General features: G+C 41.4%; 1 protein-coding gene across 1 annotated transcript; it reads left to right on the top strand.

Moving 5' to 3' along the window:
* Positions 1 to 496: 496 nt before the first annotated feature.
* Positions 497 to 24,973, top strand: LOC117815249 (adhesion G protein-coupled receptor E1). The gene is made up of 17 exons (XM_034686849.1): positions 497 to 794; positions 8,920 to 8,994; positions 9,385 to 9,534; positions 9,621 to 9,740; positions 13,315 to 13,458; positions 15,622 to 15,665; positions 15,852 to 15,962; positions 16,047 to 16,200; positions 16,282 to 16,401; positions 16,487 to 16,683; positions 16,790 to 16,957; positions 20,423 to 20,617; positions 21,461 to 21,678; positions 21,833 to 21,991; positions 22,981 to 23,149; positions 23,293 to 23,394; positions 23,508 to 24,973. Exons 1-17 carry the CDS (start codon positions 764 to 766, stop codon positions 23,547 to 23,549), a joined length of 2,199 nt encoding a protein of 732 aa, XP_034542740.1. The 5' UTR covers positions 497 to 763; the 3' UTR covers positions 23,550 to 24,973.
* Positions 24,974 to 27,578: the final 2,605 nt, after the last annotated feature.

The raw sequence follows: 27,578 nt of genomic DNA, 5'->3' as shown, positions 1-27,578 counted from the left end.
TACTGAGAGAAATGTGCTCACATGCAAAGATACTGAGTGAAAGAAAAGAGTGACAATAGAGAGAGAGAGAGAGAGAGAGAGAGAGAGAGAGAGAGAGAGAGAGAGAGAGAGAGAGAGAGAGAGAGAGAGAGAGAGGCCACACAGATATGTGAAAGGGAGAGAGAGAGAAAGAGAGGGGGGAGGGAGGTGGAATCAAGAGGGAGAGAGAGAAAGAGCGAGAGAGAGGGAGGGAGGGGTGGGGAATCAAGAGGGAGAGAGAGAGAGACACAGAGAGAGGGAGGGTGAATCAAGAGGGAGAGAGAGAGAGACACAGAGAGAGGGAGGGGGAATCAAGAGGGAGAGAGAGAGAGACACAGAGAGAGGGAGGGGGAATCAAGAGGGAGAGAGAGAGAGACACAGAGAGAGGGAGGGGGAATCAAGAGGGAGAGAGAGAGAGACACAGAGAGAGGGAGGGGGAATCAAGAGGGAGAGAGAGGCGTGCTCAGACTGGGAGTCTGAATCTGAGCGGGGGAAGAGAGCAAGTAAAGGTTCACCGTTACTTTCCGGCCACACTCACTTTTAACCTCAACAGACGGATTTACCTTCAATCTTCATTTGTCTTTCACACCTCGTGGGTCTTGTGGTCCACAGGAAGCCTAAAGAACTACAATCTGTTCAGAGTTTTTTAACTGTCTGGATCCAAACTTCAATTTCTGGACTTGAAAATAGAAAAGTTTGTTTTTAAATCATCAGTTGTTTGTGAGGGATTATTGTTTTGCCTGTCATGGGGTCTGGGAAGGAGCTGCTCCTTTACGGTAAGTCTATCAATGAGCCCATGAGAGCACAATGTTTGTGTGTGTGTGTGTATATATATATATATATATGTGTGTGTGTGTGTGTGTGTGTGTGTGTGTGTGTGTGTGTGTGTGTGCCTGCGTGTGTGTGATTGTGATGATTGAGAAAAGGACAATAAACTAAAAGGGGAACTTTAGAGTTGAGTAAGTTTTGAGTTAATGATCTACTTTTTGTTTCATTCAGACACATTATTTTAATCTCAGGTGGTTACAGCAAAAATACCTAAAGGTGTTTTTATCTAAAAGAATATAAAATTGTATTTCTTAATCATTTTATATTACTCTCTATTACATATTCTACTACACTTCATTATTTGGTTAACAGATTGCAACTTTTCCAGGAAACGTTTCCACATGGGGCGTATGGAGGTAATGATATAGTCCTGTCAGGCTGTGGTCACTTTGTTTTTGTGATGTATGGACGGGGGTCAGAGTGATAGATGTGTTGGAAGGACCTCTGTCCCTGGACTAACACACAAGTAATGACTAGTCTGTCAGGCTGAAATAAGTGATGTCTGAAGGCACAGAATGACTCAGCACAAGGAAAATGTATTACCACTTATCGAGTTAGCCACAAAACTTGAATGGGGATATTTGTGATCATAGCTAGAGTTTATAATGAAGAAGTTAAAGCAGAGCTAGAAGTGAAAAAAGTGCTGAAATTGTATACAATTTGTTGCTTTATTTAGTGGGCCTATACTCACAGATTTTCTACAGTTTTTAAAGTGCCATAAAGATACCAAAGGGTAATGTTGATTCAGTGTGCCAAACCAACAGAGAACCTCTGCATCACCATGCTTTTATCCATTAGTCCATCAGGCTATATAAACTGTAAACAGTATCTTTGGTTATTTTAGCTTACAGTAGCTTACTCAGACAAGTGAGCGTCATTATAATGCCCACAAAAGGACACAAGCATCTCGTAGTGCACCATGAGTAATGAGCTTTAGGTGCTTTTATGAATTGCAAAGAGAAAGTGTAACAAGAAGAGGACGGGCAGCTGGTGAGTCCTGAAAAGATCCAGGTGTGCCCTGGGGTTAGATGAATAAGTTAGGGTTAGGCTGTACTGGTACTATAGTAAAGTCCTGAGTTAGACCAGTAAAATGTGGAATACACTGCATCAGTGTATTTGTCTAACTTTAATATTCTTAACAGATGCCACATTGATCCGACAGGTCCAGATATAAATCCTAAAATATGGAGTTTTCTTGATGCGTGTCTTGAAAAAGTATCACATCTTATCACAACAAATTCTACTCCGTACAATCAGTGAAGTCTTTAATAAATCAATCAATCAATGTATCTTTATCATAAGCGTCTTGTCTGTTCCTGTTGTCTGGTCGTTTGCTTGATTCAAGTTTTCAGAAAAGCAGAAGTACTAAATATAACATTGACAGCATGTGTGATAAATTTCATTAAAAAACACTGCATTAAATAACGATGCGTAAGGGGCCACTCCACAGGACAGTTCAGTTTCACGCTGCTTCACAGGGCATCAAGCTTCCTGCAGCGTGTGTGAATGTGGTGTGAATGCATGAATGTGACATGTAATTTAAAAACGCTCTGAGTGGTCAGAAGACGAGAGGAAGCGTTGTCTAAACACAGTCCTTTTACCATGTACCATTGTTTCGGTTTTCAGGCTCATGGTGTTGTGGTTTTGGTTTTCACTTCTCTCATAAACCTTATTTCCTGCAGAATGCCGTCACTGAACGCAACAGAGTCTGATGATCCAGATTTATAGTGCAGAATCAGTTTAAAGACAACGTTTGTGAAAGCAGTGCATCATTTAGCTCCTACTTTGACATGTAAAAAGCTGGTGGAGACCAAAAACTGAGCCAAAAGGAGAGTCAGTTTCACACTGTCAGCTTTTAGTATTTTTCAGGAATAAAGAGTGTTTTTGATAACACGTAGTTTATTCATCTTTGTGTTTATAACTCTTTGTTTTGTCTCAAGTAGATTCATTGTGGGCCTAAAGACACCGTTTGAAATGCACTTTGGCCGATAGGAACCCCAGTTTCAGAGGCGACAGTGTCAATTATTCAAATTATATAATCTAATATAAAAATAATACAGCGCCAACCCAAAGGAGAACGCTCAACCCTTTCCCTAAGAGAAGTTTTCCATGATGTGTGATCCAAAAAGAGTGTACTTTAGTCCTTTACACAGGGGAAGAGTTTAAACAGCTGCTCCAGAGTCTGGATCTCAGTTCATGTGCAGCTATAGGATGTCAAACACGAGCTGAATCAATGCTTTTGTCATACTGACTGAATACAAAACTCAAAGTGATTCAGAAATGTCGTAGAAGGATTCACAACCAAAAAGGATTAAAGGCCGCCACAAATGCATCTGCACTACATACAGATGCATGCAATGGAGGCTGCACACTTTCACCACAGTGACGAGCTGCAGAGTGACAGTTACCTTTTAGCAGCGTTTATAAATTCCATGTTGATTCTGGCCCAGATGGAGAGCAGCAGGACGAGAGGCAGACTAAATCAAATGCATTATAGAGAGAAGTGAAACAGAGCAGACGTTGAGAAAGGACAGTTTATGTGACAGACAACATTTCTCATCCAGCACTCCACTCACTGCTGAATGAAAGTCAGCTGCAAGTGAGCACAGAGTCAGTCTTTGTGTGTTTCCAGGCTTTGTTTCCCGTCCACAGTTATTAAGTCATAGAGTCAGACTCAGTTACACTGTTTCACACACTCTCTGACAAACTCTGTCTGCTTTCTTAAAGTGGAGTTACTGTGAGCGCTCCAGCTCTGTCACTCCACAACAGAGGGCTCATTGTGATCAAGCAAAGGAAACAGCAGAAGGACTATTTTTGACTAACACTCTATGAGGGGGCGCTGTTGTCTCCTTAAACGGTTACTCATGGATCACTAAATGTGACTGACACGTGTCTGTTGTGATGTAGAGGTAATGTGACAGCAAGAATTGGAAAGGTGGGTGGAGTTTATCAGGGGGAAGTAAACAACTACGAGGAAACACATACAGACACACACACACACACACACACACACACACACACACACACACACACACACACACACACAAACACACGCACACACACACAGACACACCCACACACCCACACACACTCAGAATCTACTTAAGGCAAAACAAAGAGTTCTAAACACAAAGATGAATAAATAATGTGTTATCAAAAACACTCATTATTCCTGACTTCACTAGCAAGGACCACGCCACACGAGGATATAAGTTTGAACATGTAATGATTTATTGTGCGTCGTATAGCCCAGAAGATGGAGACTCAGGATGGGGATTACATCTTGGCATTATCCTAGCCGGAGCTGATCTTGATCCCAGGCAGTACCTGGAATTAGACAAGGGCACAAAAGAGCGGAGACAAGTTGAGTAGTAAGGGATAAGAAAAAGGCAACTGAAGCAAAGCAAGGTGAGGGAGGGTGGGCTGAAGAGTAACAGACGAACGGTTGAGTAGTCTTGCTAGGTTTAAGTAGGCTTGTCAGGTGATTGAGGGTGTGGTTTAGGCGTGGTCCTGCTCCCGAATTTAAGTTAACACCTTAACTTCATTTGTGGAAAAAAAAAAACACTAAAAGCTGACAGAGTGAAGCTAATGAAGTGTAGTAGCATTGGTAATAGAGAGAGTAAAAGAAAATGATTAAGAATTACAATTTTATATTCTTCAAGAAAAAAAGACCTTCAGGTGTTTTGCTGTAACCACCTGAGATTAAAATAATCTGTGTCTGAATGAAACAAAAAGTAGATCATTAACTCAAAACTTACTCAACTCTAAAGTTCCCCTTTTAGTTTATTGTCCTTTTCTCAATCATCACAATCACACACACGCACGCACACACACACACACACACACACACACACACACACACACACACACACACACACACACACACACACACACACACACACACACACGTAAGGGGAAACCTGTGTTTCAACACTTTCTGTTCCTAACAAGGTCACATGAAAGAAAGGTTCAGATTAGTTACTCTCCTTGTTAACTTGTGATTTAAGTAGACAAGAATTTGTACTTTGGTTTAACCTGTCTTAGTCCTCAGGGGAAAACAGGAACATGTGGTTAAAGAGAGACACAGTGAGTCATGTACGCATGTTAACCAGATGGACTATAACACAGCATAGTTAAACCAAAGAAGGTTGATAATTAACTTTCCTGAAGGACGGCAGATGTAGCCTGGTTAAAGTCAGTGGATTCCAGAGGATGCATACTCTGGGAACCATGAATGTCTGGACACAATTTGTGCCATCACATCAGATATCGAGATATTTTATATGATAAGACGAAAGGAGGGATGAGTAGTGGACGAAGATAGGGGTGAGTGGGTCTTGAGGAAAGGAGGGATGAGTAGAGATCGAGGAAAGGATGAATGAGTAGGGGTTGAAGAAGTAGGGATGAGCAGGGTCAAGGAAATTAGGGATGAGTAGGGGTCAGGGGAATGAGAAGGGGTCGTGGAAAGGATGGATGATTAGGGGTCGAAGAAGTAGGGATGAGCAAGGATAGAGGAAAAGGGGATGAGTGGGGTCCAGGAAGTAGGGATAAGTAGGGGTCAAGGAAATGGGCATGAGTAGGGGTCAAGGAAATGGGCATGAGTAGGGGTCAAGGAGGGATGATTAATGGTCGATAAAAGGATGAATTAGCAAGGGTTGAGGAAAGGATGGATGAGTAGGGGTCGAAGAAGTAAAGATGGGTAGTGGTTGAGGAAAGGAGGGATGAGTAGGGGTCGAGGAAAAGAGGGTGAGTAAGGGTCGAGGAAAGGAGGGATGAGTAGGTGTCGAGGAAATGGGCATGAGTAGGTGTCAAGGAAAGGAGGAATGAGTAGGGGTTGAGGAAAAGAGGGATGAGTAGGGGTTGAGGAAAGGAGGGATAAGTAGCTGTTGAGGAAAGGATGGATGAGTAGGGTCAAAGAAGGAGGGATGAGTAGGGGTCGAGGAAAGGGGGATGAGTTGGGATCGAGGAAAGGGGGATGCCATCCTGTCAGATATTGAGATATTTTCTTTGATAAGAGAAACTCTGACCTGGTGCTGGTGTAGGATCAAAGATGAAGGGATCACTCAGTATTAAATGGCTCATCCTAAGGGGATGATGAATGGCTGTACAAACTTTCAATATAAAATGAAATGCTGCTGAAAATAAAATGTATCTGGAAACGAGTGACTCAGAGACCTCTCTATTAATAAGAGGCCAGGGGCGTGTCCAGAGGGATGGCCCATTGCCGACCATGCCTCAGTGTCCCAGTTTGGTCCCCACAGTCAAAAAGGTCCGGACTCGCCCTGCTGAAAAGTCCCAAACTATTTACAGTCAAATGATCCTGATGCCAGTATACAAATTTAAGATCTGTTGATGTGTGTGTTCATTCTGCCACAAACAATCTCCTCTTTGATGATAAACCACGTCTGTCCTACTTTGAGAAGTGTTAGAGTTATGAACAGGCTCATAGTGACAGAGGTGAAAAATGATTAACACGGATGGAGAAGTGAATTGTGCTGCAGCAGTGGTTTGAAAGCTTGCTGTTGATGTTTGGATTTAGTTGTGTTGCCATGACTCTGAGTAAGCACAACTGTCAATCTGAGCAGATTGCAGCAGCTTCCTCTTTAGCAAGAGACCGTTAGAGAAGAGCAGAGGTACCTGACAATATGTTTATTAGAAGCTCTGTTACCGTAAAGGTTGAAAATATCAGATCTGCATGTTTCATTATCAGCTCTGTGATCTTATCTCTATGTGTCAATAAAAAAAGAGACAGAGAGACTCTCAGGGAGGTGGTTAGAATGAAAATGTGGCTTCACCACCGTGTGCAGGGTTTCATTATTACTCAGGTGTTCCACTGTCACTGCAGAAGTGGCTGCTGGAGCCAAGTTCAACACTCAATAGATGTACTTGTTCTGTATTTTTCTAGTCATTTGATTACTTCAAATGCTTTAACACCTTTTCACCCATTCACACACATTCACAGACATGCGCACACATCCACACACATGCACACACATCCACACCCATTCACACACATGCACACACATCCACACCCATTCACACACATGCACACACATTCACACACATGCACACACATTCACACACATTCAGACACTGTTACGTGTCTGCAAGCTGCATGACATGAAGGTCATGGACAGGGACACTAACAAAAAGAAACTTAAAACCATCAAATACAAACAAATGTAAGGCCTTTGGGGTCTAACAGGTGGAGTGGAGGTGTAAAGCTCCACAGCCACCTACTAATTCTACTACAAAGAGTAGACAAACTAAGGAACAGGACTAAACCAACTGTAATCTGCAAAAAAACTCTCCTGAGAGATCTATCCTCTTTTTAATTATCCTTTTGCCACCCTCCTTCCCTCCACAATACATCCACAAACACACACACTCTCTCACAACACACTCTTCAAACAGAACCCAGAGGAAACAACTGAAGGTGTTGTCTTCTCTGTTGCACACACCTAACTGAGGGAAAGGAGCTCCTTTGATTGAGCTGCCAGGCTGATGAGCTCAAGCTGGGTGCAATGAGGGCAGGTGCTCTCAATGATGGGCTCATTAGGAGCCCTGGAGGTCACAGACTACCTCCATCTGTAACACACATGCACACACTGACGGCAGAGGCTACTGTACCAAATATCCATTCAATAGCAAGACCGCACCCTCGTACATTATGATTATATTTGTAACAGGACTCACTGTGGTGCATAAATACAGAAATACATTGTTGAATATCAAAAATGAAAACACACAATAGGACACTTTTAAGAATTTAATTTAAACAAGCTAAAGGGTCCAGGAAAGGATGGATGAGTAGGGGTCAAGGAAAGGATGCATGAGTAGGGATCTAAGGAAGGAGAGTTGAGTAGTGGTCGAGGAAAGGAGGGATGAGTAGGGGTCGAGGTAAGAAGGGATGAGTAGGGGTCGAGGAAAGGAGGGTTGAGTAGGGGTCGAGGAAAGGAGGGTTGAGTAGGGCGTCTAAGAAAGGAGAGTTGAGTAGGGGTCGAGGAAAGAAGGGATGAGTAGGGGTCAAGGAAAGGAGGGTTGAGTAGGGGTCGAAGGTAAGAAGGGATGAGTAGGGGTCGAGGAAAGGAAGGTTGAGTAGGGGTTCTAAGAAAGGAGAGTTGAGTAGGGGTCGGGGAAAGGAGGGTTGAGTAGGGGTCGAGGAAAGGAGGGATGAGTAGGGGTCGAGGAATGGAGGCACGAGTAGGGGTCGAAGGTAAGGAGGGATGAGTAGCAATCGAGGAAAGGAGGGATGAGTAGAGGTTGAGGTAAGGAGGGATGAGTAGTGGTCGAGAAAATGAGGGATGAGTAGGGGTCGAGGAAAGGAGGGATGAGCAGTGATTGAAGGTGAGGAGGGATGAGTAGGTGTCGAGGTAAGAAGGGATGAGTAGGGGTTGAGGTATTTCAAATCGTCAGAAATAGGAGGGTTGAGACGCAGGGTGGGGACAAGTCTTGACACTCCTCAGGTTCAGTAACCCCCCTTGGTTTCTGTATTAAGAGGAGAGGAGAGGAGAGGAGAGGAGAGGAGAGGAGAGGAGAGGACAGGAAAGGAAAGGAGAGGAGAGGAAGGGAAAGGAAAGGAAGAGAGGAAAGTAGTGAGGTTTGGGGGCGAGGGTGTTGAGAACTGAGACGAACAAGAGAGAATGAGTCAGGTAGGCTCATATACAAAGATTCAGATAATTGTACAGGTCATAGAGAGCTGCAGGTGATTAGATTGATTTTGGAGGCGTGGTCCTGTTCCTGAACTTGCGTTATGACAACTTTATTTTGTACTAACTGATCCAATCCCATATTGTATTATTATGTATTGCATCGCCAAATTTAAACTGCGGGCCCCAGAAAGAATAGCTTCTGCCATGCTGGAGCTGATGGGGATCCAAATAAACCAATAAACACCCAAACAGGAAGAGCCACCAGGAGCAAGTCCAAGCTGCCCCAAGTAGAGGGGAAAAGTTAAACTGGATAAGTCTCCAAATGATTCCCCATAATGTGTATTTCCTGTGCTGTATTGTTGTGTCTATCTTTGGTGTTATGAGATTTAAATGTCTCTCTGTGGTTTCTCTCTTTACACAGTTGTGCTGTGTTTGCTGGAGAAATGTGCCTCTGAATGTCCCCTTGGTTTCAACTTACAAGACGACGAATGTACCGGTAAGAACATGCATACACCTCGGTTTGTTTTTAATCCCCCTCCAGTGTGCCGCTTCTGTCCACCACGGGTTTATTTAGCTTCTAATGGAGACACAAACTCATACAGAATATGAAATACCTCTTAATGGAGCTGACCAGGATATTAACCCGTATTAATGACATATCCCGATATTTTGCCATTTAAGGTATTAAAGCGTGGATTAAATCTCACTGTGCTGCAAGGAAAACATCAGCAGTGGTTTGAACACACATTTAAGCAACCAGTGAATATAAACACAACTTCAAGAAACAGCATTATAAAAACTCCTGCATCATAGTGGCCGAAGAAGAAGAAGAGCTTATTTACAGCGCTTAAGTTGTTTCCTGATGCATTTCAATCTTCATCTACAGACAATAATGAGTGCGCAGGTCACCCAGATCCATGTGGGAAATACACAAAGTGCATCAACACGAATGGAAGCTTCTACTGTCATTGTCTGGAAGGATACAGTAACATCAGAGGAGCCGTTAACTTCACAGGGCTGGATGGACAGTGTCAAGGTGAGTGAGTGAGTGTGAGTCATTGTGCGTGGGCTGTGTGTGTCTTTACATGGACTCTAACGCATCTTTAACTCTTCCCCTGTCAGACATCAACGAGTGCAGCGTTCCTAATAAATGCGGTCATGGTGCAAATTGTACGAACACGATTGGGGGATTCAAGTGCACCTGCCGTCTTGGGTACGCCAACAGCTCTGTTGGCTGCGTGGGTAAGTGTGTTTCACTTCTTACTTGTGTAGATCATTATGGTAACCAGAGGTGGGTAGTAACGAGTTACATTTACTCCGTTACATGTACTTGAGTAGTTTTTTCAAAAAATTGTACTTCTGAGAGTATTTGTTTTGCAGAGTACTTTTTACTCCTACTCAAGTACATTTGTGTTAAAATATATGTACTTTTACTTCTTTACATTGGGCTGTCCAGTCGCTACTTTTACCGTTCCTTTTTTTCTACATTTTATATGTTTTATACTCGGCCGATCTCTCACGCGGCCCCTTCTGATCCAGAGCTATAAATAGCCTCAACACTGAATGAACGGAGAAGTAGCTCCGCCCCCGCCTCCACCTACAGCTGGGGAGAGAGGCTGCGTAATACCTGCGTCCCCTTTGGAGGAACATGTTTACCCTGTACCCAAAATCCAGACTCTCTCATAACTTCTAAATGACGAGGAGAAACAGTCACATTATGTGCTGCTTACTTTATCTATACGGTGGAAATCTTGAGCTTATAGAACAATTAAATCTTAAAAACATGTCATGGTGAGTTATCAGTTAGGTAAGCTAAGGATCATACAGGGTAATATTAAATCTTAAAAGCATGTTATAGTTAGTTATCAGTTAGGTAAGCTAATGATCATACTAGTTAATATTAAATCTTAAAAGCATGTCATGGTGAGTTATCAGTTACGTAAGCTAATGATCATAGTAGTTAATATTAAATCTTAAAAGCATGTCATGGTGAGGTACAGTTAGGTAAGCTTAGGATCATACTGGTTAACATAAAATCTTAAAAGCATGTTAGAAATGTTGGAAAGTAATCTAAAGTAACTTATAAGAGCAGTAAGGTAGCATGCTAATAAAAACAGCTGCTTCTGAAGCCCAACAGTCACCTCAGAGAGATTCTTCAGGACTGAGTTCATGGCCTTTTTAAACACTTCCAAGTTGTTTTAGTATTTTCAAGTTATGTTTTTAAGTAAGATGTACTGAAAATAAGTTAAAGGTTAAAAAAGAAAGTTTGGAAGGCATAGATATATTTTTTATTGTAATGTTGGAGTATTGATGTTCTGGAGTTCTGATGATATCTCAGACAGTTTGAAGTTCTAGCTTGTTTTAAAAAATGAAAGCGGGTACATTAGTTTGTGCACAGTGCAGCTTCTCTTTCTTTAATGTTTGAAAGTAAACCATGCCTAACAGCATTCATTTTGGCATTTTCCTATTTATGTCACTTTATTAAAGGCAGTGTGCACTTCACATTGTTATTAGCATTTCCAATACAGTACAATTTTATATATGATACTACTCACAAGTTACTCACTACTTAAGTAGATTTTTTTTTAGGTACTTATTTACTCTTACTCAAGTACTTATTTCTATGAGTACTCTTACTTCTACTTGAGTAACATCATTAGAAAGTAACAGTACTTTTACTTGAGTACTGTTTCGGTTTACTCTACCCACCTCTGATGGTAACTTATGCTGAACACCTCACCTCATCTGGAGCAGGTTATGTTCAGGACAAGAGATCATCCTCTGATAAACACTGATCACCGTCCAATCAATGTTCTTCGTTGTAGAGATAGACCTCCTCTCCTCCAGCTGCAACTGAAATATTACATCTGTACATCTGTTCATGGTTTCATGCCACAAGAATAAGTCAGGGCAGTTTAAGGAAACACAGAGGAGTTACAGTCGGATATTCTGTGCAGTAATGATGGGAAAGTAATATCACAAGGCTCGCCTCAACTCTTCTTTGCCTCAATCTAGATCGACCGAATTAAGGCGAGTCATTTGTTCAGAAATATGACGATAAAATTATTTGACTTGTATTTTGGTTTTATAATAAAAATAATAATAATAATACATTTTATTTAGAAGCGCCTTTCAGAGCACTCAAGGTCGCTTTACAGACAGATAAAAAACACAAGAAATAAAAGAACACGATAAGATTTGACCATAGACTGTATAAAGCATGGACGTAGTCTCCGAGTCGTCACTTACTGGTTTCTGAAGAGACATTTTGAAGCCCAACGATGGCGGTCACCAGATTGGAAATGTTGACTCAACCTAACTTTGGGGCCAGTTTAGACACAAGCAGAGAGGTGGAGCTGAGACAGGCTTTAAGCTTCCTGGTTAACAGCTACCAAGTCAGCCATGCCCCTAATTATGCCTGGAAATGTAAAACTTGTAACCTTAATATTGTCAAAACAGATGAGTTCAGCCACCAAGACAGTTTGTACGAATAGAGAAATCGACTAGTCAGACCAAATATTGTTAATAACCAGCTGTAAACCTTTTGGATTTTTGCTGCTAAGTGGCCATTGTAGCAGCATTTTTAACATGGGTGTTAATGGGGTCTCCTTGGCTTTTGGAGCCAGCCTCCAGTGGACACTCAAGGATCTGCAGTTTTTTGCTCTTTGGCTTCATTACCAACACTAAAGGCTACTGCTTGAGTTTGACTCATGTCCCATCTGTTCTGATGGAAGTGGCACGCTTTATGATCAATACTGCAGACAGTCAGTAAAGGGAGCTCCAAATATTTTGGCTTCACTTTGGAGGATATGTCTTGTCATCCATTTTTAAATACACTCAAATACACAAACGCAAAAGAGGCCAGAAACATGTTGGCTGAAGTTATGTCTTAACACACTTACACAGTCCTCTAAACTTTGACTAGAGTGTTTGTGTTTGTTTGATTATCTCAACATTGCTGGTTTGGCTCACTTGCATTGATGGCTTGTGTTTCAATCCACAAAGTATCACAGCAGTGTAAACAATGCCGACAAACAAACACGTCTTACACCACTTGTCTTGGTTGAGTCTAAATAAAGTCAGATCTGTGCTGGGCAATGCAGACATGCTGTGTTGTTATTAGCAGGATATCACACCGACTGTATATTGTAGATGATTTTCTCACATTTGGCATTGAGTAACGAGATGTGTGCCATCAGGGCTGAGCAGAGTAACATCATTAACTTTAGGATGACGCTGTGTACTTTGGTTGAAGCCTCAGTGATCACTGATAAAAGTCAGAGTGACTTTGACACAAGTAGAGGAGAGTCATAAAGCTGTCATGGCAAGTGATGCTAGTCACAAGGGTTAACGTTGCAAAACTCCTGAATGAATTAGTCATTTTATTTCAAATCATTTCACATTTTTCTTTTTTAGAAGGGGAAAACAACTCCTCCGATGACCTACTTTTCAAGTATATGCACATTTAAATAAAACTCCCCACAGTTGTGAAAGTCTAAAATGGCTCACAGACCCCCGACCTCCTAAACAGTATGCAAGATCTTCAAAATTAATAGCTTCCTGTCTTGAAATGAGCTCTGAAATGTCAAGTCATTTTTCAACATGATTCAACTCTCAGAAATCCCTCTAATCTCTGACTTCAACCACAAAACAACCGGTCACAGTTTTTATCTCAATCTGGCAAGAGGACGTTTTATGTCACCAGCTGCCGGGAAAGAACTGACTGTGGATCTTTCCAACAACAAAACACTCACATGACAGCTGCTTTCACTGTAGGAGTGTTGATTTGATGTCTCTGTTCCTGTCTCTCACACAGACATCAATGAATGCAACGAAGCTGTAGTAAGGAGTGAAGAAATCTGTGGAGCAAACGGGACCTGTAAAAATCTCAATGGGACTTACTGGTGCAAATGTGACAAAGGATTCACTAGCTTTGGCAATGACAGGACCCCATGCTCCGGTGAGTGTTTAATTCATTCTTCTGCATCTCCTTTCTGCACATCGTGTCTTTAAAACTCCACATTTTAAAGTCTGTGTGCAGGATATTTGAGGTTTGCCTCTAAATAGATTAGGGTTGTGTTTAGTATGTGACTGACATAATAAGATGCTATCATTACATCCTTGCTGTCAGGTCTGGTAGACATTGACTGCTGCAGAGAAATCAGTCTTGTAACGTCTTCAAGTGGCGTTCCAAATATGCCTTCTTACTTAAAGCTGGGGTTGGTAGTCAGATTTAGATCCACTTTTTTGTTATACTGGTTAAAATGATCTTTCTGTCCTGATGGCAATCAATACATAATGTGTTCTTAAAAAAGAGGTTAAAAAAAAGCTGCTATCTACAGCCGGAGTAAACCTGGGAAAACACCAACCAATCCCTGCCATCAGGAGCCAAATGATGAAACCAATCAAATCCTGTCCTGCCGTTCTGCCCGCCTCCTGCAGAGCGTACATTTCATGTTTGTTTGTGTTTTTAACTTTCACTATGAAAATGTTTTGGTGTTTTCTTACTGCTGAGTGAGACATGAGTTGTAGTGCAAAACACAAACCATGTGCTGAGGACCGGTTTGGAATCAGTCACCATCATATGGTCGCCAATCAGTGGCGCTCGTGCATGCGAGTGGGGTCGTCGTTTTGGAGGAGCTCCAAGGGGAGGGGGGTTGGTAGTCCTGGAAAACTAGCATGAATTTGAATGTAGCATTTCCTCAATACTCCGTCTAACCCCTCCCCCCCTCCCCTCGGAGCCGCTCACATGCACAAGTGCAGCTGATTCACGACCATTTGATCGTGACTGATTCAAAACTGGTCCTCAGCACAGTGTTTGTGTTTTGCACTACGTCAACTCATGTCTCACTCAGCAGTAAACAGCGGTGAAAGTTAAAAACACAAACAAACATGGCTGCTGTTAGTACTCACAACTCACAGCGAGCGGAGAGAGGACAGACAGGCAGGAGAAGTTCTTCATTCATTCAAACATTGATTGTTGCTTTGTTGGTTGACGTGGTCATGGCCGACAGTGACGGGTTAGTAAAGCTCAACGTGTTCACTAACTGGCTCGTCATCCTTACAGCATCCAGACGCTACAATACATAATAGGACTTACTAAATGTCATTAATTCTTCTGCTTGTCAGAGCCCCCATGGTGAGAGCTTGTTAGACTCTGATCCGGACTACAGTCCTGAGCAAAGTACCTCATCGGGTCAGAGGGGACAGGCCTGAGGTCGAGCGAGAGGGGCAGTAAATAGAGTCAGGGGAAGCAGAGGCTGGGGACGGGGAGTGAACGCCGGGGAAATGTACGCTCTGCAGGAGGCGGGCAGAACGGCAGGATGGGATTTGATTGGTTTCATAAATTGGACCCTAATGATGGTGATTGGTTGGTGTTTTCCCAGGTTTACTCCGGCTGTAGATAGCAGCTTTGTTTACCTCTTTTTTAAGAACACATTATGTATTGATTACCATCCGGACAGAAAGATCATTTTAACCAGTATAACAAAAAGTGGATCTAAATCTGACTACCAACCCCAGCTTTAAATTCTGCTATCTGCACGTTTACACGCACGCACGCACACACATTCCTTCATGCAAATGCGTATAGGGAGCTGTTTGTAAAGTTGTGCACACTGAAAATAACAGCTACAATTCTCCACATTTATCTCTGAAGGTCATAAAAACAAAATGTTGATTTTTAAAAGTCCCTTTTTTTAATCACATTTAGAGCAATATTTGTGATCTTCCTCACATTTAATTTTGTTGTGAAAAATATATTCAGTTACAATCACTATTAAATCCAAACGCTAAATATAATATAAATGTTAAATGTTTAATATAAATGTTAAATATAATCCAAATGTTAAATATAAATGTTAAATGTTGCTCTGGGATTAGCTGTTATTTTCAGTGCGCACAACTTTACAAAAAGCACCGCCATTTTTCCATGTGTCCTCTTTACTGTAAGTCTCCCTCGGCCTTTACTCTCCTCTCTGATTCTAGATAATCTGTGCTGTGAGTTTCTGTTCAGTGCTGAAGTTTACCTCCTTAGATGTAATCACCTCTTTGCAATGCAAAGAGAAGTAAAAATAAACATTTCCTGCTGTGATGACGGTCTGATGTTTCTCTCCTGTTTTAGCGCTCGACTGTAACACCTTCAGTGCGGACATTCTGCCCTCACAGGTAAACTTTACAGTAAATACACAATGTTCTTCTGATAAAGAAAGGCTTTGCACTTGTTCCTACCACTAATGTAAAGCAGCTCAGAGTTCCTTCATTTACTAGACCCCCATTGTGCCCATTAGAGTTTATCACATGTTAACTTTAGTAAGGAGCAAACTGAAAAGCCTTTTATTCTCCCTCCCTCAGTCGCTCGGAGGCCTGGCAGACATTTTGTCCATGATGAGAAACAGCTGCTTGGCTCTGTCCAACCCGACTACCGCTAGTGGAGGGAGGTCAGATGGAGAGGCTCTCCTGGAGGTCAGAGCCGCAGATGCAAAACACAAACACACACAAAAGCATGCAGTATCCTCAACTCAACCCCACCCTCTTGTCTCTGCACAGAAACTCTTCACAGCGACTGACGCCATCCTGTCCCCGGATCAGCTGGAAAGCAGCGAGGACGTGAGCGGACTGCTGGGAGCTGTGGAGAACTCCATTAGAGTAATTGGCCCACAGCTCAAACGCAACCGCACCAGGATAGAGACCAACAAGACAGGTAACAGAGTTCATGATCTCTGCTGGGGTTCACATCCTGTGGTCTGAAGGATAAAAGTGTTGAATGTAAACTGTGACACAGACGCAGAGATTGCAGTGCAAAGGGGACAGACTCAACCCACAGGACCCGTCCATCTGAGCAGTGAGAACGCTAGTCTAGACACTGATTGGTCAACAGCTGCTGGGGCAGGAGCATACCCTGGTAAACCTCTTTGCTTCTCTTTTCTCCTCTTGAATTTTCCTCTACATGTCAGATGTTCTCTCATATCTCTTGTTGTCTTTCACAGGTTTTGCTATGGCCGCATTATTGAGCTACAAGAACCTGGAGCGGTCTGTGAACGGCTCCTTTGAGGAGCTCTCAGGACTTAAGAAAAATGGCGTTGATCCCTTGTTTCAGATCTTCTCCAGAGTGGTGTCGGTCGTGGTCTCCAACCCTTCCCCCCAGAACCTGAGCCGCCCCGTTAACATCACCCTCAGACATCTGGTAGTCCTCCTAGTAGTCTTCTCTCTGTGTTGTTCTGCTGCTGGTTGATGATATATAGTACATGAAGTATTTTGGCTGCTTTTTGCATAACAATGTTTGTGTGCAGGGCACAGAGGAGTCCTCTGAGGTGAGCTACGTCTGTGCATACTGGAGTGAGAGAGGAGCCTGGTCCACAGATGGTTGCTATCAGCAGCAGTCGAACACCTCACACACCACGTGTACATGTGAGCACCTCAGCAGCTTTGCAGTGCTCATGGCACGCTACCCTATGAAGGTGAGAGGGAGACACACAGACATGCTAACATCATAAACACATACATAACATGTTGATCTTACCAAGAGATTAAGGGGAAGATATGCACTTTTTACTTTTTACAAAGGTGTCAGAACTTAACCATTCAGTGAACTTTTCTGCTTGTCCCTAGAGACTCAATCCAGACCTCCGCAATCTACACACAATCTCAAGACTACTTCCAGTTAGCTATTAAGCTCCTGTTTGCTATTAGCAACAAAAATGTTAACTCTATTCTACTGTGAAAAATCACAGACACAGGACCTTCACTTTATGCAGTTTCTTTTAAAGGTGACATATCATGCAAAATTGACTTTTAATGGTTCTTTACCTGAAATATGTGTCCCTGGCATGTCTACAAACCCCCCGAGAATGAAAAAAATCCATTCTGCCCCTGTTCTGATTTCTACACCTTTCTGTAAATGTGTGTGAAACCAGCCGTTTCAGACTTCAGTGTTTTTGTTACGTAACAACAATATCCGGTCTGTCACGGAGTCAGAGCTCGGAGCTTGTTCAGCCCATAGACTGTATAAAATAATACTGAATCCCTCCCCCTTACCTGCACAAATGTGTGGTAACAAGGAGCTTAGGAGGGAGGCATGCTAGTTGTAGGCTGTCTTAATAAACATAAAGGTTGGTTTTACTCCCCACGTCTGCAGATTTGAAGATCTAGTGGATGATTTTTATTTATCATGGATAAGTGCTAGCGCTAGTTAGCATAGCTACATAGCTACATGTCATAGCTGTAGCTGTACACCAAGACACACGTCGACATACTGCCAAATAAAACAAGAAACACTAAATCTGTGACCAATCCTTCATAAAAGGTCCTGCTGCCTTTCTGGCAGAGGTTGGTTTTACTCCCCACGTCTGCAGATTTGAAGATCTAGTGGATGATTTTTATTTATCATGGATAAGTGCTAGCGCTAATTGGCATAGCCACATAGCTACATGTTCATAGCCGTAGCTGTAGCTGTGTACCAAGACACACGTCGACATACTGACAAATAAAACAACAAGAAACACTAAGTCTGTGACCAATCCTTCATAAAAGGTCCTGCTGCCTTTCTGGCAGAGGTCGGTTTTACTCCCCACGTCTGCAGATTTGAAGATCTAGTGGATGATTTTTACTTATCATGGCTAAGTGCTAGCGCTAGCCACATAGCTACATGTTCGTAGCTGTGTACCAAGACACACGTCTACATACTGATAAATAAAACAACAAGAAACACTAAATCTGTGACCAATCGTTCAGAAAGGTCCTGCTACAGGCGCCTCTCCGTCAGGATCAGATTCAGAGGGTTGAAGTAACGCGATCTCTGAGCAGCCGTGTATATTCAGCCAACATGTAAACATTAGATCAACGTGCTGGAGAGCCGAGGCACATCCACTTCCGGAGGGGGCGTGGTCAGAGGGAAAACAGAGTGTTCTGATGAGGAATGAAGAAGAGGGCTTTTCAGGCATGCCAAAATCTGATTTCAAAGTGTTTTTTTGAGCATAAACTTTAAAGCCATGTTTTGGGGACCTCTTAGACCAATATATATTGATGAAAAAAGCGTGATATGTCCCCTTTAAGGGTACAGCACTCAAAACCAGCTATTTAGTTCAACCAACAATTAATTATTGAGTTAATGTTGTTTTAATTATATGTGGATTCATTTTATTGAGTTACTATTCATGGGATGCTGCGTATGACATCATCAACGTCACCATGTAAGTCTTCACACACTTGAAAAACTGCTGTACCGGTACAGGGAAAACCAACAATGATCCAACAAGGGACAGGGGAACCAGAGGAACTAAATACACAGAGTAATCAACACAGGTATGAACGCAGGACACAGGTGAGACTAATGAGGGGAATCAAAGAGGAGGGAAACACACAAGGACAGGAAGAAAAACTAAACAGGAAACACAAGGATTCAGAACTACAAAATAAAACAGGAAACACAAACACAAGGATTCAGAACTACAAAATAAAACAGGAAACACAAGGATTCAGAACTACAAAATAAAACAGGAAACACAAGGATTCAGAACTACAAAATAAAACAGGAAACACAAACACAAGTATTCAGAACTACAAAATAAAACAGGAAACACAAGGATTCAGAACTACAAAATAAAACAGGAAACACAAACACAAGGATTCAGAACTACAAAATAAAACAGGAAACACAAGGATTCAGAACTACAAAATAAAACAGGAAACAAGGATTCAGAACTACAGAATAAACAGGAAACACCAGGATTCAGAACTACAAAATAAAACAGGAAACACAAGACTAGACTAAGAAACACAACAAGAGACATGGATCACTAAACACTCAAGAAAGACAAAGGATAACTAGCACAGAATAAACACGGAGAGGAACCAAGGCATGAAACACAAGAACTGAACTAACCAAATCATGACATGGACTTAGTTTCATCAAGTATTAATGAAATAAAAATATAAAAAAATGTAAATACATTTGAGTTGGGGAAACTTGAAAATAAAAAAAGAAAGAAAGAAAACTTTGAGTAAACTGAAGCCGTATTTTATTATTTCAGTTATACTCAAAAATTGTATTTCTGCTACTTAAAACTCTTATGTAATCAGTTACTGCAAACATTTTGAGACATTTCAACTTGTTTGGGTTTACAGTGCAGGTCTGCTTTTGAGCTTATTTCTAAGCATCAAAGTGTGATACATGTTAGCATTGTTAGCTTTAGCCCCTGTTTATTCCAACAGTTTTTGTACCTGTACCAGAGTCCGTCCCAGAGGAATGTCAAGACTTGAACGCAGCAAAGGAGTCTGATTTTATAAGCTGTTAACTCCGCTATAAACTCTGTCTATTCAATTTGCTGGGCAATAAACCAAGGGCACCCTGGTTTACATCACAGCCTGTTTAATACTGGAAATAAATACAATTTAAAAACGGTGACCCGACTCAGGTAACACAGTTATGTCAGTTTGTGACGCCTCTGGTCATGGTTCATGCAGTTTGATGGAGGCAGAGCTACAAGACTCATGTTAACCCTCGAATGTCAATTTTCTAAAATGTTACTCTGATCCAAAAAGTCATCATTTATGTTAAATTAATTGTAAATAATGTAGCTTGCTTAGGGTGTTTTCTCAGAAATTGGGTGACAGCAAAGAGAAGAAATATGGCTCAAATTTTTGCCTTGCAGCAGGAAACGTGACAAATTGATGCTAATGTTGATCTTTATGTGATGTTTGTGAAAAAATGTTGCCGACACCTTGTTGATGCTGTCCCCAAGAAGCTAAAAAAGAAGTTATTGGTGCTTTAAAGACAGTGAGACTATTCAAAAGTTTGCTTTCGATGCAGAATGTTTGACATAGTTTCCCTCCCTTCCTCACTCACCTGTAAGTCGTACAAACATCAAACCAAAACCTTGAATTGTGTTGAACATCCTCTAACCTTATGTGTTTCCTCCGTCCAGCACACCTTTGGCCTCCAGCTGATGACCAAGATAGGGCTGATCATCTCCCTGCTGTGCCTCATCCTCTGCATCCTCACGTTCAAGTTCTGCCGCTCCATACAAGGGACCCGAACCACCATCCACCTCCACCTCTGCGTCTGCCTCTTCCTGGCTGACCTCATGTTCCTGGCTGGCATCTCACAAACTCAACCTGTGGTATGTTTGTGCGAGCAGACCGTGACTTCATTTACAATAACTTCTATAACCTAAATAGGAAAGTTATTTGATTTTAAGTGTTTACAGAGACTTTCATTCTTCTACTGATCATCCTGTTTACATGCCCCAAAGCAGAGCAGAGTTTATAATAATATGAGGTTCTCCTCCCATGAATGTCAGTGTGTTTCTGCAACCTCTGACCCTTTCACTGCCACGTTAAAGTGGAAGATCTGTGTGGTTATCTTGATGCAAGGAATCAAAAAAAAAAGACCCTTTCGGGACTTTTTGAACCACAAAGGTCAAAACTGTATAAGTCAGAGGTTGAAAGTCACAATGTTTAGGTGCTTTTCGACTGCTGGAACTTTTCCCAGGAACTAGGGACCTTTTAAGTAACTCTGTGTTTCAACAGCCGGAACCAGGGTCTAAATTTAGTTCTGGGGTATCAAATCTCCCCCTGAAAAGCCCCTGCTCGGGAGGTAGTACTTTCAAGAGGTCCAACTGAACTTTTGGGGTGGGGCCAATGCTGAGCGTTTCTAATTGGTTTAAAAATTAGTGATTCATAATGTTATTTTATTTGACATCATTAGTACTGTGAGCTTCAAAGGGGATAAAATGATCAATTTGACTTATAGATTTTATTTATATAAGTTTTTACTGATGTTACTTTAAGGTTAACTTTTTAAAAGCAGCATTTCTGACCTTCTGCGACCTTCTGTGACCTTCTGTGACCTCACTATGAAACTGTAAAGCTGGTGCATGTGTTAATGTTTCTTTCTGTTCCTGTTGTTCTAATCTGATTACCACTCCTAAATATTTCCTCATGTTGCTCATGTTTCATCACAGGCCGGCTGCAGGTTTGTTGCCGCCATGCTCCATTTCTTCTTCTTGGGGGTGTTCACCTGGATGCTGTTGGAGGGGGTGCAGCTGTACCGCATGGTAGTCCTGGTGTTTAATGCCACCATCCGGCCCCTGTATTTATACCTGACCGGTTACGGAGCGCCTCTTGTTATCCTCATTATATCTGCCATCATTAGGCCAGGGGGATACGGCACTGACGAGCAGTAAGTGTTGCAGTTTGTGTGTGTCTGTGTGTGTTTATATTTAAGGATGTGTGCTTTCATTACATCAGTGGATTACACAGACCTGCTGTTATCTCTCTGGGTGATGTAAGGGAAAAAAAACTCTCATAAACACATGTTTCTTTCCTTCTAACAGCTGCTGGCTGTCTCTGAATGACGGCCTCATCTGGAGCTTCTTCGGCCCCGTGTGCTTCATCATCATCCTTAACATCTTCTTCTTCATCATCACTGTTTGGAAGCTCGCCCAGAAGTTCACCAGCCTCAACCCAGACCTCTCCAAACTACACAAAATCAGGTCAGCCTCTTTGTTTGTTTGCATCCACGTCTGTGTCTCCACATGCAGTTGAAATGTGTGAGTAATGTGACCCTCACCTTCTCACTGTGCAAGCAAACACAGGCTCATATTCATTTTGGGGAGATGGGACTGCTTCAGGGGAAAAATACATGGATGGAAAGAGTGTGAGAGATTTTTGAGGGAAAAATGTAGAGAATGTTTTCACAGTGGCGACTGTGACTGCTCCGTAATGTTGTTACTTTTGTGCCATTTTGTCCTGCTCTCCATGCTTGGGTAGATAACACTGTGTAAACATGTACAGCTGTAAAATACATGAGAGCTCTCATGAAAAAAATCTCTCCATGGATGCAATGATTCATCTGTCCGTGGTGTTGATGTTAGTCCTGGGAACTGGGAACGAAAACATATTGTGCTCAAACTAAGGGAGCAGGTTTCTAGTTAAACGCAGAAAGCGTTAAATTATAATAAAAAGGTTTCTTTGGTTTCTGGAAAGATTTGTTTCCTCTCTTTAATTTTGTGGGATTTTTCCCTGTCAGATTGTTATTAAAGAGAGAGACTGTCCCTGCTCTCTGCTGGTGTTTTGTATGATAAACTTTAAACACTATCAATCTCCTCTTTATCTTGATGTGAATCATAAGGCGAGTTATTTATGGGAATGAGAGGGATGCGCCTCCAAACAAGGCAAAATGCATTCAAAATAGTGCTTTAAAAATTTTCTCTTTAAAAGGATGTTTCTCCTGAAGCTAATCTTCTATGCAAATCAATTTCCTCTGGCTGTGCTCCGTCTAATTGCCATCAATAGTTTCCATAAAGCGTCTCTATGCTCCAGCTGCTGTGCCCAGGATCCGCTCTTCAGGGGTTTTCCAGACACTGAAATGGTGACTGAGTCACTGGTCTGTTTGTGCGCGTGTTAATCTCTCCTTTCATTCTCTATCTGTTGCCCTTTCTCTGATCCCCCCTCCCCTCATCCTCCCTCTTCCTCTCTGCAGAGCTTTCACAGTGACAGCTATCGCCCAGATGTGTATACTGGGTCTGATGTGGGTGTTCGGGGCCTTCCTGTTTGAACAGGGCCCCATAGTGGTGGCGTATATCTTCACTATCCTGAACAGCCTGCAGGGGGCGCTGGTCTTCATCATGCATTGTTTGCTGTCTAAACAGGTAGGACACACCAGCAGGATGCGGTCTGAGTGTGCATGCATGATGCTGAAAGAAAATGTAACAGACCCAGATGGAGAAAGTGAAACAACGAAAACATGAGAGTGCAATGGAGAGAATATTTTGTGTTTTGCTGCCCTCTGCAGGTGAGAGATGAGTATGCACACTTCCTGTCCTGCATCTGCACACCAGAGAAGAAGAGATACTCAGGCTTCAGCAGTACAAATCCCTCCAGTAGTCAGTCGCAGGTGAGCATAACGTGACCTCACTCACAATCTCATGTTTTACATCACTGCATTGAAGTCAAACTTTAAGGAATTGTACCTTACATCGGTTTTGAACTGTCCTTGTGTTCCTTTAGGCTTCTCGGAGTGGAAATAACACAGGAGAATCCCAGATATGAAGAAATGATCCACACCAAAGACATATGATCACACCTCTAACCTACCTTGGCTGAGTTAGCCCACATTTTAAAAGATTAGATCACGTCAAATAAATATAAAATCAGTCATTTATTCTCACCCAGATGTCAGTTAAAACTCTTCTTTTGACTAAAAAAGGACCAAATAGATTTTTACAAATCAAAAACTATAAACACATTTATGTAAGATTGGCTAAATTTCAGAGGTTAATCCTTAAATATAGATTATTTTTCTCACTCCAAGTGTTCTACATTTCTCTAACAGTGCATCAGTTTTGTTTTTTAATGGCTGATTCTTTTATTTAAGTTTGAAGAAATCCTGAAAATGTGTATTTTTCCTGGGAGCAAACAAGAAGAACTTCAAAGAGAAATTTGAAGACACTTCTGGGCCATTTTGGGTTTACCAAAACATATCACACTCATAGTATAAGCTGTAATGGAGCGATCTTTTATTAAATATTTATTTTGGAGTACAGACTTTATTGTCCACATTATGTGGGCTGCAAGATAATATGAGTGAAGCTCTGAGAGTCTGAGCTACAGTTTGTGCTGTATTTTATATAAAGGTGATAGTGGGTGTGCTCCTATGTAGTATTTTTGATTCCACATGTTGTATGTAGGGATACAGCTTGTTTAAATGATGTTAGCGGGCCTCAGTTTCCTCTTATTAAACAAAATAAGTGACTTTTTAAAATCACTTGTGGCTGTTTTTATCTGACTGCAGTTGAGCTGTGACTTTCCTTACTGGTGCTTTTTTTGAAGATCTTTTTCTTTTTTTGACGTTATCAGAAAAGAAACTAGATGCAGCCTAAAATAGATGCTTGGGCACTGTACAAACACAGACGCACCCTTTTGATAAGCTGCAGCTTCCTGCAATGAAATTGTGTTTATTGGATAAAATTCCATTTGCTTATTATCGCTTTCAGCCTCAGTCTCACTGTTGGTGACTGTAAGATGTTACATCTGTAAAACAGCTTTTTGGAGGTGAAATGGGAGTGTTGCAAACTGTAGTTTTTTTTTACTGCACTTTTAGTTTGTTAGATGAAAATACAGCACATCCTCACATGGGATACTCAAGGGGAGAACAGTCACTCTTACACAGCCTATAGTGAACTCATAATGAAGCTACCAGTTGTATAATTTTGAAGATTAAAGAAAATGATCAGAAAAACAAAAATGTTGAAATTTCTAATCGTTTTAATTCGACTGGTTCATCCTGTAATGTTTATGTGTTGTTTTATACGACTCAGCTGTTCCCGGATTCCGACACGTGGCTGCACTTTTTGGTGACGATGGATTATTCTCGGGAGGAAAATGTATTTTCATGTAAAAAGCTACATGTATTATGCAGCATTTTGTGAATGTAAGAATTGTGTTGTAAGATATATATATTATATGATTTTAAAGTTGCTGTTAAATGAAGTTATTTTTTTACTTTATAGTATGCTGTTCGGTATGGTTTTCTTTGAAGAACACGCACCAAGATTTTATTAAAGCTTCTTCTCCTTGAAAATCTGTTTGAAGTGTATTTTTTAATCTTTAGATAGATAGATAGATAGATAGATAGATAGATAGATAGATAGATAGATAGATAGACAGACAGACAGACAGACAGACAGACAGACAGACAGACAGACAGACAGACAGACAGACAGACAGATAGATAGATAGATAGACAGACAGATAGACAGACAGACAGATGTACAGTAAGCCCTGTTCAATGGTACTTTGGCACCTGGTATCGTGAGTCACACTCAGTCTACCTTGAAAATCACAGCCTTATAATTTCCAGTAAGTTGTGAAATTTGTGAAGTTGTGAAGTTGCAATGAATTGCTCAACTACTGTTGCTTCAGGATATACACTACCGTTCAAAAGTTTGGGGTCACCCAGACAATATTGTGTTCTTCATGAAAACTCACACTTTTATTTATCAAATGAGTTACAAAATGAATAGAAAATATAGTCAAGACATTGAGAATGTTAGAAATAATGATTTTTAGTTGAAATAATAATTTTGTCCTTCAAACTTTGCTTTCATCAAAGAATGCTCCCTTTGCAGCAATTACAGCATTGCAGACCTTTGGCATTCTAGCTGTTAATTTGTTGAGGGAATCTGAAGAAATGTCACCCCACGCTTCCTGAAGCCCCTCCCACAAGTTGGATTGGCTTGATGGACACTTCTTGCGTACCATACGGTCAAGCTGCTCCCACAACAGCTCAATGGGGTTGAGATCTGGTGACTGCGCTGTCCACTCCATTACAGACAGGATACCAGCTGCCTGCTTCTTCCCTAAATAGTTCTTGCATAATTTGGAGGTGTGCTTTGGGTCATTGTCCTGTTGTAGGTGGATATTGGCTCCAATCAAGCACTGTCCACAGGTTGGACAGTGCTTATGGCATGGCGTTGCAAAATTGAGTGATAGCCTTCATTATTCAAAATCCCTTTTATTTTTTACAAATCTCCCACTTTACCTGCACCAAAGCAACCCCAGCCCATCACATTACCTCCACCATGCTTGACAGATGGCGCCAGGCACTCTTCCAGCATCTTTTCACTTGTTCTGCGTCTCACAAATGTTCTTCTGCGTGATCCAAACACCTCAAACTTTGATTCGTCTGTCCATAACACTTTTTTCCAATCTTCCTCTGTCCAATGTCTGTGTTTTTCTGCACATATTAATCTTTTCCTTTTATTGGCCAGTCTCAGATATGGCCTTTTCTTTGCCACTCTGCCTAGAAGGCCAGCATCCCGGAGTCTCCTCTTCACTGTAGACGTTGACACTGGCGTTTTGCGGGTACCATTTAATGAAGCTGCCAGTTCAGGACCTGTGAGGCGTCTATTTCTCAAACTAGAGACTCTACTGTACTTGTCTTCTTGCTCAGTTGTGCACCGGGGCCTCCCACTTCTCTTTCTACTCTGGTTAGAGCCTGTTTGTGCTGTTCTCTGAAGGGAGTAGTACACATCGTTGTAGGAAATGTTCAGTTTCTTGGAAATTTCTCGCATGGAATAGCCTTCATTTCTAAGGACAAGAATAGACTGTGGAGTTTCATATGAAAGTTCTCTTTTTCTGGCCATTTTGAGAGTATAATTGAACCCACAAATGTGAAGCTCCAGATACTCAACTAGCTCAAAGAAAGGCCAGTTTTACAGCTTCTCTAACCAGCAAAACCATTTTCAGCTGTGCTAACGTAACTGCACAAGGGTTTTCAAGATGTTTCTAACCATCCATTAGCTTTCTAACGCGATTAGCAAACACAATGTACCATTAGAACACTGGAGTGATGGTTGCTGGAAATGAGCCTCTATACACCTATGTAGATATTCCATTAAAAACCAGACGTTTGCAGCTAGAATAGTCATTTACCACATTAACAATGTATAGAGTGTATTTCTGATTAATTTAATGTTATCTTCATTGAAAAAAAACAGTGCTTTTCTTTCAAAATTAAGGACATTTCTAAGTGACCCCAAACTTTTGAACGGTAGTGTATATATCTATCTATGAAGTGAAGGAGTGATGGATGAACAAGAACTATCATGAAGTCTTTGCTGTGAGGATTATGAAGATAGTACAGAATGTAAACTTTAGCTACAGTTAAGCTAACATTAGCAGGTAAACTGCTAAAGTGATACCACAGTGTTTTTTGTTCTTCTTCAACGTTTTATTTAAGAAGAAAATATGAATTAACCTAATCTTTAAAATAATGTTGTCTTAATAGAAATTAGCCTACTGTATGCTAGGCTAAGCAACTATATAGTGATATGTGACACCTGGAAAAAACTACATTTTTTTAATGAAACATCTGTCGTCTGTCTCATGGAACACTGACATATGGCTTATTTATTTCAATCAATTTGCTTCTTCTTCTCTACATTAATGTCCACATATGTTCATATTATTAACAAATAAATAAAAGGTGCCATTAGTTAGCGTGTTTACTCCAAATACATAGGTTCTCCTGTGTATAAGTCTTGATTGTTACATTTGCTTATTGTTAATAAAATAAAA

The sequence above is a fragment of the Notolabrus celidotus genome, chromosome 7 (genome assembly GCF_009762535.1).
Source record: "Notolabrus celidotus isolate fNotCel1 chromosome 7, fNotCel1.pri, whole genome shotgun sequence".
Lineage (NCBI taxonomy): Eukaryota > Metazoa > Chordata > Actinopteri > Labriformes > Labridae > Notolabrus > Notolabrus celidotus.
The sequence above is the reverse complement of the archived record's forward strand: the minus strand, read 5'-3'. Positions and strand labels throughout refer to the sequence as shown.